We start from the raw sequence: 16,693 nt of genomic DNA on the forward strand, positions 1-16,693 counted from the left end.
CATAAAACTCTCAAATAGAATTTACAAATAATCCAGTAAACACTGGGTTAGCTTTGGTGGGAACCTCCTTAGTTACTGTTTCTTATAATTTAATTTTCTGAAGGTAAGGAAGGGATGAAGAAATGGGCAACAAATACAATGACATATCTGGAAGGTCTTGGGTTCTTATGTGGTGCTAAGGTGTAATATCAGTACATAAAAACCATACACATTAACAGTATTGTAAACATGCTACAGTAACTACAATAGTATGAATTAAAAGATTCAATATCTAATGCTAAATTCTGAGCTTTTAAATTACATATAGGAAAACTATAAATGAGAAATTTCTAATCAATTAGTAAACCCTGTCATTTTGCTGCTTTTTCACTTTGCCATTCTGTAATTAAAATTTCTTCCAAGGCAGAAAAAATAGTACTTATACAGCTAAATACATGCATTTAACTCTTCCTAACACCTGCAAATCTATTTTTAACTTGGAAAATGGCAAACTCAAAATGCCAGCTTGAATTTAAATTCTTAATTGAGTCAAAAACTAAGTATACTTTAGCTGCTACTTATAAGTTCTTATTTGTTCCCTGGTAAGTATAAATATGTCCAATTTTACTACTCTTCACAATTTGAACAATGAAACAAAAATAAATCTACTCTTGCTCTCTCTTCCCACTGATATGTGTGACACAGCCATATTACCAATCCTTTATTTCTTATTTGCTAAAATATATAATTAAACAGAAATGAAGGGAAATCAACAATTTTAACAATAAATGGCAGACATGCAAAAGATCAAGCTAATTATCATTCTTTCTATGATGATTTCTTTCCTCTTATTCAATCATTATAATTTTGTTACCAGAACTTTGGGAAAACAAAGAGTTCACTAGCTGCTTTCTCTGACTCCTGACAAAGAAGCGCCTTTACATTGTTACATACATTAATAAATTTAGTAAAGCTCTAAGTCAAAGGTTTACAAGTGACTTAACTGCAGATTTCTTTTTTGAGATATAATCTTAGACAGGAGCCTAATTAGGAAAAACAGTCAAAGCATTTACATATATCCACATATATATAAATATATATAAATGTACATATATATTTGATTTTATTGGTTCAAAATAAAATTTTCTTTTACTTGTTTTTTTCAGAGAGAATCTAGTTTGTTTTTTCAGATAGAATCTTAGGTGGGAACTTAATTAGGAAATACACTTAAGACACTTATTGATACATATATGAATATATAAAGATAGATTTCATTGGTTCAAGTTGAAATTTTCTCTTATTTAAAACTCTGAAAACAGCAGTCCCAATGTTAATATTTAGCAAGTGTCTACTTGGAAACTTCTATTTCTTTATGAGAAGTTTCAAGTTTTACAGTTTTGGGGGGAGTTGTTTTGGCTTTTCCTTCCAAGTGGTGCTCAGGAGGTCTAGAGAAGCCCACCAACTGGTTGGCGGTTCAATGGAAGGACCCTAGGATGTAGTACTAGTCAGATCTGAGGTGTCAGTGATATCCAGGCCACCCCTATAATGCGGGGCCCCCAAAGCTATATCTTTCAGTGCTGGGGTTAGGGGAACCTCAAGACCTTCACCTGGCAGTCCTCAGGTGAGTGGAAATAGGGGGGACTAGGAAGTAGTAGGGGACCACTAACTAGGGGGAAATCAAACTATGGTAAGGGTGAGAGAACAAAGAACTCTCCATGACTTGGATCCAGGGGTATCATCATTACTCAATTCGTTGGTCAAGCAAACTAGACAAAGCAAAGCAAAGAAAATGGGACCACATCAATGGCCAGAATCAAAGACAGCCACAGCCTAGGGGGTGATATTTGCTCACCAGTCGTCTAACAAATGGTCAGGACAGAAGAAATATAAAGCACTGGTAGAACTTTACAAGAGAAAAACAACAAGCCCCACCAAAAAAATGGGGTGAGCGGGGTGCTACAGAATGAATAAAAAACAGACACGCTTCCTCAACTGAAGAAGAAATGCAGATGGCCAAAATGTATCTGACAATAAAATTTTCTGCCAAGAAAATACAAATTAAAATAACAATGAGATATTAGTTCATATCTTACTAAGATATACTCAGATAACGTGTAATGTACTTACACATTATCTCAGACATTATCACAAACAGTGCTCACATGGATGTAGAGGAAAAGGGACCGTTATTCACTTTTGGTGGGAATGTCGGCTGTCCCAGCCCATTTGGAAAATATGGACACTTCTCAGACTAAGAATTGAACTTTCATATGAATCAACATTTCTGCTTCTTGGCATCTACCCCAAGGGCCCATTTAGGAAAAACATCTGCACTCCCATTTCAATTGCAGCCGTGTTAACAATAGGCAAAATCTGGAAACAGCCCAAGAATCTGAGAACAGATGACTAGACAAGGAAACTATGGTACATCTACACAATGGAACACTACTCAACCCTAAGATGAGATCATGCAATTTGCTGCTTCGTTGGTGGATCTGGAGAGTATAACACTGAGAGTGAAGTTAATCTGAAGGAGAGGGGCAGACAGAATGATCTGCCTCATATGCAGGATGTCAAGAAACATAGGTGTGGGGTGAGAGAGTGTGCACATGGGGACAATGGTGGAGGGTGCCCTACCAAGATATTTTATGCATGAAACCCTACCATTAGCAGCTTTGTAAACCATGTGGTGCTAAAATGATAATAATAATAAAAATAATAATAAACACAGGTAAGGTGCTTGTCACTGCACTATATCCAGCTCCTGTATTTCAAGTTCAAATCAAACAGTTGTGAACTTTCTGAATAATTTCTCTACATGATTAAAAAATATCTTTTCTAAACCAAAACAATCAGGTCCAGAGATATCAAACCTGTGCCCAGTGCTTGCAATTACAATCTTGTCTCCTGCTTTCCATGTCACTGCTTCTTGTAAAATCAAAGTCTTTTCCCCAGCCTTTGCAGTCTGAGCCAAACGAGTCCAGATCACAGGAACTGGAAGACCTGGAGATGACACACAGAACAAGGAATGAGTCAGATGCACTTTCTGAGACATTTACAGAGCTTGATGTGTTTTGATCTTTTTTTTGTGGTATGAAAAAAAATTTGAGAATGTTCACTGCCTAACCATGACATGCCTTTCCTCAAAAACAAGAAGAATACTTGCTTTACAAAAGTAGTAATTGGGTTTTATAAAACATGTGTCTATAAAGTTAAAAAAGGTATTCTGAAATGATATATTCCATTTATGATTATCTTCTTTATAGGAATATAAATGTGATAGATATTACTGACAAAAGGAGCTGAGACCTATTATCTTGATCGTTGTTGATAAGAATTACTTGCATTGAGAATCTATAGAAATAAAATATAAGTATCTGAAAATTATTTTAGTATATAGAGCATAATGCAGACCATTTATGGGTCATAAAAGTTATCACGTTACATGTACATACACAGACACATTTATATAAGAGACCAATTGTTACAAAACAAAATATTTTGGCACAAAAAATTTCCCATGTCATGCTTCCTTTAGGTAACAAGTTACCCTGAAACTTCAAGTGTGATGAAAATCATTTCATATACTGATAATTTTCTTGAATGTGATTATAAAAAAGAAAAATGTGTATAGAGTGCTATGCATAAGGATTATCTCTTGCCCTGTCTAGTCTCTTCTTGTCCAACAACTTGAGCCCCAGGGGCACCGACCGTGCAGATCCAGGGTCCCTTCTCGCACTGCTAATGTTTTGGCGCCATACACTGGGAGTTCAGGAGACCGGAGGTGCCCGTGCAAGGTAATGATGGCCTGGTGTTGAAATGGGGATGCTTCTGTCCCAATCTACAAGAGATTTCACAAGCCTCATTGAGAAAATACAAAGCTCCATATACACCAGTGGAATAACTCATGAGGAAAGTCTTCCCTTTTCTTTCATCTTTTAGAAATATCTACTGGTCAACTGTCATTAGTGTTTCCCAAATATCTGCCTTTTCTACTCAGTTAAATAGTCTCTGCTACAAGTTTGAAAAGCTCACCTCAGTCAGAGTCATTTTTTTCGCTATTTTAAATTCTGCCTGATGATAATATACTACAATCTTCCACTAAAGGTACAATAACATTCTGGTTAACTTTTCCCCAGGGAAAGGATTTTATACTAATAACAGAGACCCACACAAAGATAAACTTGTGAGAGACTAGTATAATAAATTGTCCATTTTGTATGTATTGTTTTAGAAAGAAACTGTGAGATTACCAGCGAATATCTGTCACATTCTATTGTATACCTGAAGAATGCCTCCATCCGTAATTAGAATATTTTCTGCTTGGAGTTCGATGTCAGCTTCATCAAAAATTAGAGTTCCACCTATCAAAATACAGTTTTAAAATTTACCATAAAGTAAATTATTATTCAAATATGGTTAGTAAGTTACATACTAAAATTTTATTTTCCTGTTCCTACATCATTATGCATATCACTGCACATAATGTTCTTCGGTGAGTTAATGTATAAAAATTTCAGAAAAGACACAGGTAAGGGTCCAGAGAGATAGTACAGTGTATAGGCACTTGCCTTGCATGTGGTCAACCCAGGTTCAATCCCTGGCACCACATATGGTCCATTGGTCCCTACCAGGAGTGATCCCTGAGTGCTGTGCTAGGAGTAAGTCTTAAGCACATTCAGGGGTAACAAAAATAGGCACAGTTGATAAAATATCAAATTCCAAGGCAGATTTTTTCCCCTTGACCATTTGTTATTTAAAATTCTGTTAAAGAATGCATATATTTAATTATACTTATACAAACACAGGCACACAAAATAGAAATGTAAAACAAAAATAATGAGAAAAAGGCATTTTTTATAGAAACCAATATAACACCAATATCGGTGGTCAGCTTTTATTCTCGATTCGTACCAGCAACTATACCCTGTTTAGCAATACTAAGCAATGTACTGTGATTCATTCTTAACTTTTTTTTTCTCTTTTTGGGTCATATCCAGAGATGCACAAGGGTTACTTCTGGATCATGCACTCAGGAACTACCCCTGGCGGTGCTTGGGGGACCATATGGGATGCTGGTAATCGAACCCGCGTTGGCCACGTGGGAGGCAATCACCCTATCCACTGTGCTATCGCTCTAGCCCCAGCAATTCGTTCTTATGAGACTTATGTAAACTCATGAAAGACAGGTTTATATGTACAAATGTCCAAGAGTTAATCATTTCAAATGAACTAAATATTGCTATAAACCCAGAAGTTAAAACAAAAAAAAGTATTGATTTTTTAGTAAGTCAAACCATTATAGAAGTTTCTATTGACTCTTGCCAATGACTGTTTTTTTTTTCTGTGTAGGTATAACAGTTATGACTTTTCAAGAGCAAGAATAGAGTATTAGAAAGCAGAGATAACTCCAGGTAATAACTGACAGCAGATTCTCAGGCAAAAGTGAGACCCACCATCTGGGATCCAGGAAAACTCAGGACGTCATTTCCTCTGGAGTCTAACAAATCTCTCTGACTTTATACAAGCCCTGGGGGCCGCCACACTAGTGCTTTCTGAGTAGGAAACACCACTAGGCTGAGATGCATTGCACAGGCATAGGCACATATATACCAAAACAAGGGTCATAGGAATGGAACTTTAGGTGCTACAGCAATAATACCAAATAATGTATTAAGATCTGTTCATCTTGATTAAACATTGAGATAAAATGGTGAATGCATTGAGCTACATAAAATCTATTACTAAATGAAAATAAATAAATAAATAAAAATTTGAAAAAAAAAAGTGATCCCTGAGCAAAGAGGTAGGAAAAAACTTTAAGTGCCACCAGATATGGTCCAAAAGCTCAAAATAAATTAAAATGAAATGAGAAGTTTACCCTGAATAAGCAACATTTTCAGGACAGGGGTATTTTGATCCAATAAAATGGTTTGTCCTTTTGTGATAACAGCTAGTGACCCTTCCTCAGGGGGAGATTTTCCTCCCCAGGATAAGCTGGACGACCACACATCAACATAGCTGAAGTAGGCATCGTCCTATAATAGAACATGAGAGAGAATATCAGTTTAGTCTGGATCAGAACTCTTCATTCAATTTCTCCAAAAGGAACCCTAAAACAAATGTAAAAATGTCACTTTAATTTATAATAAAACATAACCTGCTTTATGTTGTTTTTTTTTTTTCATAAAAAGTCCATTACCGATTAGCCCACAACGATGCATTATTAAGTGCAGGAGAAAATCATCCCTTTTGATATTTATGTTTCATTATCCAGAATAGTTTAAAAAATTGAAATAATAAAATTTTAGGAAAGGGAAACGAAAACAGAAGTCACTTTCAATGTATCTGCCACAGTTCTGTTACTGTTTAGAGATGCCAACTCCACATCCACTACTAATTATGTCACCTCCTAATTATGTACTGGTGCTTCTACAGCTGTGCTCACTACACCCAACTTATTATATATTTAATGTAATATATAATATGTATACAATATAATATACCTATGTAGGTATACTATACCTGTCTATAGTATACCTATACTATATCTGTCTCTTACCACTCTGGCCAGCCCACTGCTTCTGATGTTGACATGCACTGGCACCTCCCCTGAAGACATGTGGACACTTGTCACACAGATGATACATGTCTTGTTGGAATATTCAACATCACATTTGGCTTTACCTATCATGACCAGGACATCCTGCATATTTTCACTGTAAGGAGAAAAGGAAGGAGGAAAGAAAATATTGGAATGTTTCTCCGATTTTGAGGTCACAGTCATGTCCTATTGTTTTTATACATCCTGTTCAAAATGATGATTTTACCTTCTGATCTGTCAAAGTGCAAAGTGGCATTTCCCCCAGGAATTAATACTTTATAACATTTGTATTAAAGGCAAACAAAGAGCTTGGGTCTCAGACACAGAATTGCACATAGTAGCCAGTGTATCTGTGTGGGTGAAAATTGCCTGAGCTCAGTTATGGAGTGATTCTCAGCTGACTTCCAGACACCTTGACGAGGGACTTTCAGAGCTCACTTTGCTTATGTGGTATTTTCACCACATCCACAGGTCTCAATTTCCATACTGAAATGTAGACATAAGATAATTTAAACTTAAAGTGGTTGCCTCAAATACTTGGAAATTAAAACTGCCTTCTATGACTAAACTGATTGAAGGTTTTGAAGTCAGATTTAGCTTCTTGAAATCCACTAACAAATAATTACTAGAACCAAATAGTGAACATACTTCGGACAAGGGAATCTGATCAGTTACAGCAGATATGCTTTAGTAATCCAATGGGGGGACCGGGGGGTGGGGGGAGGGTGGGTGGGAGGTTTACTGTGGTTCTTGGTGGTGGAATACATGCACTGGTGGAGGGATGCGTGTTCGAGCATTATGTAACTGAGACTTAAGCCTGAAAGCTTTGTAACTTTCAACATGGTGATTCAATTAAAAAAAAATAAAAAAAAGAAATCATGGTAGGAGAGGAGGTGTGAAGGAAAGCTTAACAAGAAGGCAAATTTATTGTGTTTCTAGGCTTTGGGACAAATTACTAAAACTCTCTTATTTCAGTCTCTTTACCATAAAATAGAATAAAAAAAAATTCCTACCAAGGAAAGGCAGGAAGTTTCACTGGTGGAAAAAGGTAATGTGTAGTGTGATGTAAGTCCTCAATGATGTTAAACCTAAGTATGGTTACATATTTGCCTCAGGGCAACTTCTGATTTTTCTGGCATGTATTTCATGCTTATATATATGCATGTTCTGTGGGTGTAAAAGAAATCAGGTGTAAACTGGAAATCGACAGTACCTGAAGCCGGTTCCTTCCACTGTCAGCCTGGTTCCCCCAGCTGTGGTGCCTCTCGTGGGAGATACTGCACTGATGAACGGCGTCAGGGATGCGGAATACGTAAAAAGGGCAGGAGACTGGGACAGATCCTTCCCATTGGCCACAGTCACTTCACAGGCTTGCGCCGGTCCCTCACCTAGAAGAGGATCCAAGTGAGCAGCCTTAACTCTTTACCTCTAACGTCCTACCACGCCACTTTCTATAACATCTCCCCTTTGACCAAATTCCTTTCCCGGCATCTACAGGCCTGATGTCAAATAGCCAGAGAGCTCAATAGCCAGAAAAGGCACATGTCATGTGCATTATCCATAGGGAAAACAAAAGACAAATAAACAAACAAAAAGCAACTCTTACATTCTTCCTTGAAATCATTTACAGAGAAAATTCCACACCCTGCCTGCTTGGTCTTCTAGTAATTCTAAAGTGTCCAGTATTAAAAATTAGAGCAGAGAAGAAAAGAAAATGCTTCCAGCAGGCAAGCTGACAAATGAGTGCCCTTTGTAGAAGCTAAAAGCAAGGTAAGAGATGGAAATAACGACAGAAATCCCATATAAAACCCTAAAAAGAAGTAGCAAACTGTGCAAGGGTTTAGACAAACAATTTAAAAAACCTTATTAAATCTTGAAAGCACAGCAACCTTGAAATATAGCTGTCCCCAAATGATACCAACTTTGATGTTATAAAGCTATCCATAAGAATCTTAGATTGAAGTCAGAGAAAAATAAGTCAAATGTTTAGAAAAGCCTCATAAAGTTTGGCTAATGTTTTAAAAAATTTTACTAGGACCACAAATCTTTATTCATCTGGAATATTGTCTTTGTTCATCTCAAACTTTTAATTAAAATGTCTGCGGCCTTAAAATATCAGAAGTTTAAACTTCACAATAACCCACTAAGTTAGAATGAATAAATGCCCATTTAATGGAAAAACAGACCCACAAAGACTTAAGTTACTTGACTTAGGAGACAGAGTCAGTGACAAAATGTGATTTAGGGGGCTCCTCTGAGTCTTGCTCTCAGCCACAATTATTTACTAAAAAATAAAAAAAAGTAGAAAATATTGCATCATTTTTCTGATATAATTTTACCCACTATATATGTGTGCAGAGAGTCTCTTGCCCGCACCCCTGGCTGTCTTCCCTGGGACCCCTCGGAGGGGATGGACTCCAGCTTTCATCCCTGCCCCGAGCAGAGCTCCTGGCAGCAGAAGACCACCGGGACCTTGACACAGCCATGCTCAAGGCCCCTCTCCACACATTCGGACAGGCCTCACGCATGAAGGTACCGGCAGAAGAACCCAGGTGTGTGTAATCCCATCAATGGCCAACATCCAGAGACTTAAAAGCAAGCTCCCAGAAGCAATATCTTGTAGCCTACTTCTCTCTCTGGGAGAAACTGGCAAGCTTCTGAGAGTTTCCTGCCCACATGGGATAGCCTTGCAAGCTTTCCATGGTGTATTCGTATGCTAAAGCCAGTAACAAGCTGGATCTCATTCCCCTGGCCACCTCCTGACCCTGAAAGAGTCCCCAGTGGACATTGTTGGGAGGGCTGAGTTGAGAGAGACTTCTAAGATCTCAGGGAAAGGACAAATGGAGAGGTTACTGAGCCCGCTCGAGAAATCGATGATTAACGGGATTTCGTGATCGTGATTGTGATATGTGTGCGTGTGTATGAGTATACACATATACACATATACACATATATAGGTACATGTGTATATATATATATATATCTTCTGACATTAATCTTATAAAGTAGGTGACTATAAGTGTGGCTTTATAGGTGATGACCAGATACATTACGTTGAATAACTTGCCCAAAGGCACCCTCAACTGGAGTCAAGGCATTGAAATACAAGACAATGCAATCACTGCCAAGTTAGATGACAAATTTAAGGCTCCAAAGGAACTGAGAACACAGTTTCCATCAGTCATGCCCAATAAACTTAGAGGTTTCTGTTTACATGACACACCGAAGGTCTATGGTTCAATCTAATACACAGGTGAGGAATCTCGAAAGATATCAACGTAGAGAAAACAGTTTTGAGGCCATGACTGTGAGGCAGAACAGTATTTGGGATTCCAAAGAATGCTAACATTTGGAAACAGAAAGGCAGACTCTTCATAAAATTAAGATTTAAATTTCTCCACCATTACCATTCTTTGGTTCTGAGGCTTACCATGATGAGGTGGAATTTTACATACAAGTGTTGTGCTGTCTGAGTTAAGTCTGTCCACTGTACACGCTGAGCCACATACTGACACGACAGAATTTTGTGGACTGAACCCACTGCCTGTCAGAGTCAGGGTCTGGCCACCTCCAAAGCTTCCTAGGTGAAGGCAAGAGAGAAGAAAAGAGGGGAACAGTTAATTTTTAAAAAAAAGCCTATTTAAAACAAAGTAAATCTAAAATGGAAGTTCCATTCAGTTTAAAGATCCTTATAATAAAAGTTTTACTAAGAACATGTCTGAGCATTTCAGAGTTAAGACAAATATAAAATTAGAACTGCATTTGACATTTAGTGCTTATACTTTCTTAAGGTAAAAGTGATTTGTTTGCCTTGTTTGGGGGCCACACATGGCGGTGGTAAGGGTAACTCATGGCTCTACACTCTGCAATCCTCCTGGTGGGCTCAAAGGACCATATGGGAAGCTAGGGATTGAACCCAGGTTGGCTGTGTGCAAAGCAAGTGCCCCTACCCTCTGTATTATGTATCTGAGCCCTTATTTTAATTTTTGATTTTTGGGCCATACTTGATGATGCTCAGGGATTCCAATCCTGGTTTTGTGCTCAGGGATCACTCCTGGCTGTACTCAGGGAACCATATGGAATACTGGGGTTCGAACCCAAGTCAGCTTAGTGCAAGGCAAGTGCCTTACCTCCTATACTATCTCTTTGGCCCCCATCAAGGTTAAAATGATTTTTAAATAGGAAAACAAAACTTGTTTATATACATATCATTACAGACTAGTGATGTCTTAACATGATAACAAACATTGTCCACATGTATTGTGGCCACAATTTTAAATAAATTAATATAGCACAAAGAGAAATACAGGGATTAATCACAATATTCGTAAATAATTTATGCTCTTGCATGCTTTTCCATTTAATATATAAACAAAATGAATTTTCTTTGTTGCTAGTATTGTGGGAGCTATTCCCAGTGGTATTTAGGGGTCACAAGGACCACACCAGTCTGTGTTTAGGATCCACTGAGTGACAGGAATTGATCCCAAGGCCTCAAACATGCAAGGCACATGCTCTGCTAGTTAAACCACACACCTCCTACTTTCCCAAAAATATTTAATATGTTACAGAAATTACAAATTTTGCGGTGATTTTTCTTTTCTAAATAAGTATTTGCTAAAACAAAATCACATATTTCTAGGTTATTGCTTATTCATCACTACCTTGGCTTGGTTGAATATTTTGAATGGTAAGTGGGTACTCATATGTAACTGTTGACACAGCAGAGCCTTTTTTCCCATGATGCATCAGAACAGGAAACACACCACCAGGATGGTCTCCAGCAAGACAGTGAAGGACACTATCATTGAGCTTCATTACAGTGCACGGAACACCATCTATCACCACTGAAATGTCCAAGGCATCTACACCAAAATTAGATCCAGTGATCTGAATTTCAGTTCCTGGTGGACCTTTAAAAAAAGCAAACAATATAAGTTTAGTTAGAACTAAATTCTAACACACAGACATTAAGGCAGGCCTATTTATTTCCAAAATTGAAATCCAACATTTTAAAAAATAACATAAATATTCATATGCTATATGTATTTGGGTTATAATATATTACAATCTTTGGTATATTAAGTGTGCATGTTTACCTCAGCACATATTAATATTAACGATTCTAATATTAATAGTTTTAAGATTACTAAAATAATTGAAAATTAGTAAGATCAAGCACCCATGAATTTTTACAGACCGTTGGCCCATTCAGATGGAATTTTTGCACATCTGCACTAATGACATAATGAATTAGTTTTATTCTTAGTCTGCAGATAAGTATTACTCTGCAAATAAACATTCATTTTTTATTGAAATTTGGGTCATGTTAATATGAATTTTTGTTCTAAAATTGAAGTTGGAATTGTGACTAAAAATAATTTTATTCCATGAATGTACAAAAATAAACCAGAAAACTGAGATTTCTCACAAATCTCTTTGGAAAAAAAGATTACACAGAATTTGAATTCCGTATGTTGAGAAGTCAGTATGTTTATCTACAAATAATCTTTTTTTTTTTTTGCTTTTTGGGTCACACCTGGCGACGCACAGGGGTTACTCCTGGCTTTGCACTCAGGAATTACCCCTGGCCGTGCTCAGGGGACCATATGGGATGCTGGGATTTGAACCCGGGTCGGCCGCGTGCAAGGCAAACGCCCTACCCGCTGTGCTATCTCTCCAGCCCCTCTACAAATAATCTTAATAATCACTTATCAACACTACTTTAATACTGTACTCATAAGTATCACTGATAATATGACATGACTATAATAAAAAGGTAGGTATTGGAGTACCTTTATTTGGGACAATTTCTCTGAGAAAAGGAGTGTCCTCCAAGGTATAGGTAAACAGCAGAGGTGGGTAAGCAACTGCATTTGCAGTGATCTTCACACTGGCACTTCCAGCTGCCCCTGCTGGACTGTGGCAGTGGATTTCACTCAAGTTGACATAAATCATTTGACAAGGGTCATTTCCAACAGTCACCGTGGTGTTTCCTGGAGTAAAACCATTTCCCGTGATGACCAAAATGGTTCCTCCACCAAGGCTCCCAGAAGCAGGTGTGACAGATGCTATGGCCGGGCTGCTGACGGTAAGGTTTCCCAGGGCCAAGCCTGTAGAGCCCACCACAACACGAAGAGCATGGAACCCAGCTGGGAGAGGAGTTACGGAGACAGTGATGTTATTCTCGTTGACCTCCACTGCTCCGAATGGCTGGTTGCCAATGAAAACAGTGATGTCTTCCAAAACGGTGCCAAAGCCTTCTCCTTCAATAAGAACGTTTACAGGCCCCAGGATAGAGTCTGGGGTGATTCTTGTGATAAGAGCAGTAATACTCTCTAAATATGAAAAGCTGCAGTTCCCCTGACACTCAGCAGGCACCCCATGCACTAGAAGAGTGACTTTAACCAGTTGTTGGGGAGCAGGAGATGTCTCACATTCAATGGTTGTGTAATTCACAGATAGAACTTGGCATGGAAAATAACCCATAAGGACTTCTATACCCTCAGAGGACACTGCGAATCCAGAGCCTCTGATGGTCACTTTTGTCATTCCTGTAATTGATCCTGCATCTGGCAATACCGTGTCAATATTTGGCAAAAGAACAAATCGCCGATCAAATTCAATGGATGGTGTGCTTATAGCAGTGCCCAGGTTGTAGACAGTTACAGAGACAATTTCTCTGATGCCAACGTCCATTGAATTTTGAGGGTCAATATGACACACAATGGAATCTGCACTGCTTTCTTTTACAACACAAGGGTATCTTCCAATTGTAACCTGAAAGAGAAATGAATGTAATCAGGTCAAAGCATTACTCTGGCAATAACTAAATTAAAAATAAATAACGGGCTCAAAGATATGACTTAGGAATACAGTGCCAACATTACAGGCAAGAGGCTGGAAGTTCTAGCCTTACCCTAACTTATGTGCTGAATCTTTCTGGGGTCCCTCTCATTTGCTGTCCCTAGTAGCACAACCAGTGCTGTGTGACCCCAGTCATTGTAACACAACACAGAGAGGAGCAGAAGAAATCAAACATAAAAATTTTATTTATAAAATTAACTCAGAGGCTAATTAAAAAATATCTTCCACATTAATCTCAAAATTAAGTTATGATTATTCATGAATGCCTACAGTTATACTGTTAATAATAGTAAAACAATAAAAAACAAAATGTACATGAAGCAATAAATAGATAAATAAAATCCAACATACCATGGATTATTATTTAGCCATAAAAAGGAAGAACTGATACATGAACTAAATGTATGAACCCTGAAAACACGCTTAGTGAATAAATTCAATCATAAATGACATACATTATATAATTCAATTTATAAGTAATGATCAAGAGACACAACCAATCCACAGGAAGAGAAAGCTCAGGGATAGTTACCAAGGTTTGAAGAGAGGGGATGGCGGTGCTGTTAAGAACTGTGGGATTCCTTTCCAGGGTAATGAAAATGTTTTAAAATGGATGATGGTTATAGAGTCACAACTCTGAGTACACAAGAAGCTCTTCAATTGTATACTTTAAAAGAGAGACTTGTACAGTGTGTGGACTAGATTGTAATAATGTGCTTAGAAATTAAATTACGAGGTTATGGACAAAACACCTTCTTTTACTTTTTCTTTTACTATAGAAACAAAAAAGACCTTGATATTCTTACCTTATTGGCACATGTGAGATTACTGAAACCATGACCAGAAATTGTTATCAGCTCATTTAGGGTTCCGACAGTTGGGGTAATGTTGTTTATAGAGGGTGAAGAACAACTCGAGAGCTCAAAGACAAGCTTGCTTGAATTTTGAACCCTGGCATTGCCTGGGTCACACTGGGGTTCCACTGCCATGCAGCTTGCTGCAGAGCTTTCTGGGTGTAAAGCCATAGGTTTACCTTTAAGCAAGACGACAAAAGAATTGCTTTCAATCACGGTTATTATTATTTTTTTGAAAAGCTGTGTTTATTTTGAAGATGGTGGTTTATACGGTGGTTAAACTTTGGGATGGGAGATGTTGGACCTCATCTCCAGTTTTTCAGGGGCTAGCCCTGGTTCTGCGCTCAAGAGTGAGCCCTAGTGGTGCTTGGAAAATCGGGTAAGGCTGGAGATTGTAACCAGGGTCAGTGGGACACACAGTGAGTGCCTGTACCTTGGGCTCATAAATTATTTTTTTTTCAGAGTAAAAGCGTGGTTGAAGAAATTAAAAGAAAACCTGGACAAAGATGATACAGGCATATAAAAATAATTAATCTGGGCACCTCCTAAGCAGCAAATGGGATGTGCAGTTAATTGAGAGGATCCAAGGGTGTGGTACTGCTTGGAACCTGAGGAACTGAGGACTAAAGACTGGGTGAGTCCCCCAAGGTCCCCAGTGGGTCTCCAGTACTACACCCAAAGGTTCCAGTGAAACCGAGTCCCCCTGTGAGCTGAGCCTGGAGGCTGCACCGTATCCCTGATCCCAAACTTATTTTTTGACTTGCCTACTTAAAAAAAAATAATGAGAGCTTATGGGAAAAATAAAACAAGACCATTAGCTCACATTTCAATGTATTTTTAGTAATACACAATATCCAGAGGCTTTCCTGTTATATCTTAGTGGACTCTTAGAACTCATGGCTGCTTCTCCCAAAAGAGAACATAAAATGAGGTCTCCAAAGCCATGCCAAAGGACTCCGAGCCAGCCTGTTTCCACTCTGGGAGCCCCAGAGGGGAGAGGGTGAGAGCCCTCCCTACCCCAAGAGCAGCTGACCTACACTACCCAACCACTGCCATGCTCTAGGCCACTTCCCACACGCTCGTGCCAAGCCTCACACATGAGTGAACATATTTCTAGACACGTCATCATCATCATCATCATCATCATCATCATCATCACCATCATCATCATCATCATCAATCATCATCATCATCATCAATCATCATCATCATCATCAATCATCATCATCATCATCATCATCATCATCATCACCATCATCCCGTTGATCGTTGATTTTCTCGAGCAGTCTCAGTAATGTCTCTATTCGTCCTAGCCCCGAGATTTTAGAAGTCTCTCTTTACTTGTCCTTCCCAAGGGTGCCGCATTGGAGGCTCTTTCAAGATAAGGTGAATGAGACCCATCATTGTTACTGGTTTTAGCATATGAATACACCATGGGGAGCTTGCCAGGCTCTCCCATGCAGGCAGGAAACTCTCAGTAGCTTGCCAGGTTCTCCCAGAGGGAGAACTAGGCTATAGGAGATTGCTTCCAGGAGCTTGGATTTATAATCTCTGGATGTTGGCCGGTGATGGGATTATACGGCACTGGGTGGCAGTTTCTGGGTGTGACCGCCTAGCTACTGGAAAATGGGGGATCTGGGCAGAAGAGGCCCAGTCCTGATCTGAGCAGGCTTGGAGATCTCAGCCCTGGGTTCCACATACCTGGGTTCATGCGTGATGCTCATCTGAGCGTGTGGAGAGGGGGCCTTGAGCATGGCTATGTCTGGGTTCTGGAGGTCTTCAGCTGCCAGGGCTCTACTTGGGGTGGGGAGGGAAACTCAACCCACACCCTCCAATGGGCCCCGGTGAAGACAGCCAGGTGCGGGGGCAAGAGACATCATAGAGGGAACATAGACATCACATTGACATCAAGACATCATAGAGGGAACATAGACATCACATAGACATCAAGACATCATAAAGGGAACACAGACATCAATGTATATATGTATATGTATATATGTGTGTGTGTGTGTGTGTGTGTGTGTGTGTGTGTGTGTGCTTCTTGAGAGCCCGGCAAGCTACCGTGATATCCCATCTGCATGGCAGAGCCTTGCAAGCTCCCCGTAATGTATTTGATATACCAAAAACAGTAACAATAACATGTCTCATTCCCCTGACCCTGAAAGAGCCTCCAATTATTGGGAAAAATAAGTAAGGAGAGGCTGCTAAAATCTCAGGGCTGGAGACGTTATTGGCGCCCGGTAGAGTAAATAGATGAACAACGGGATGACAGTGATACAGTGATATAGTGGTTCACAATATCCAGAAGTTTTCCTGTTACAACTTAGTGGACACACAGTAGGGTTATGTAAGACCAGCAGGCCACCAGTAGGAGGATCCTTACTTC

At 39.0% G+C, this 16,693-nt stretch overlaps 1 protein-coding gene across 1 annotated transcript in view; it reads right to left on the reverse strand.

Annotated features, from left to right (window-relative positions):
* Nucleotides 1-16,693, reverse strand: part of PKHD1L1 (PKHD1 like 1) — a 187,237-nt gene that overhangs the window by 88,581 nt on the left and 81,963 nt on the right. The window contains exons 37-46 of the mRNA XM_055127690.1: nt 14,257-14,483; nt 12,379-13,363; nt 11,248-11,496; nt 10,014-10,163; nt 7,797-7,971; nt 6,542-6,698; nt 5,861-6,017; nt 4,264-4,343; nt 3,691-3,820; nt 2,853-2,982 (exon numbers count right to left, since the gene is read on the reverse strand). Of these exons, the coding sequence (XP_054983665.1) occupies nt 2,853-2,982; nt 3,691-3,820; nt 4,264-4,343; nt 5,861-6,017; nt 6,542-6,698; nt 7,797-7,971; nt 10,014-10,163; nt 11,248-11,496; nt 12,379-13,363; nt 14,257-14,483 (2,440 nt within the window). The remainder of the gene's footprint in view (nt 1-2,852; nt 2,983-3,690; nt 3,821-4,263; nt 4,344-5,860; nt 6,018-6,541; nt 6,699-7,796; nt 7,972-10,013; nt 10,164-11,247; nt 11,497-12,378; nt 13,364-14,256; nt 14,484-16,693) is intronic.

Source organism: Sorex araneus, chromosome 2, assembly GCF_027595985.1.
Source record: "Sorex araneus isolate mSorAra2 chromosome 2, mSorAra2.pri, whole genome shotgun sequence".
NCBI classification, from domain to species: Eukaryota; Metazoa; Chordata; class Mammalia; order Eulipotyphla; family Soricidae; genus Sorex; species Sorex araneus.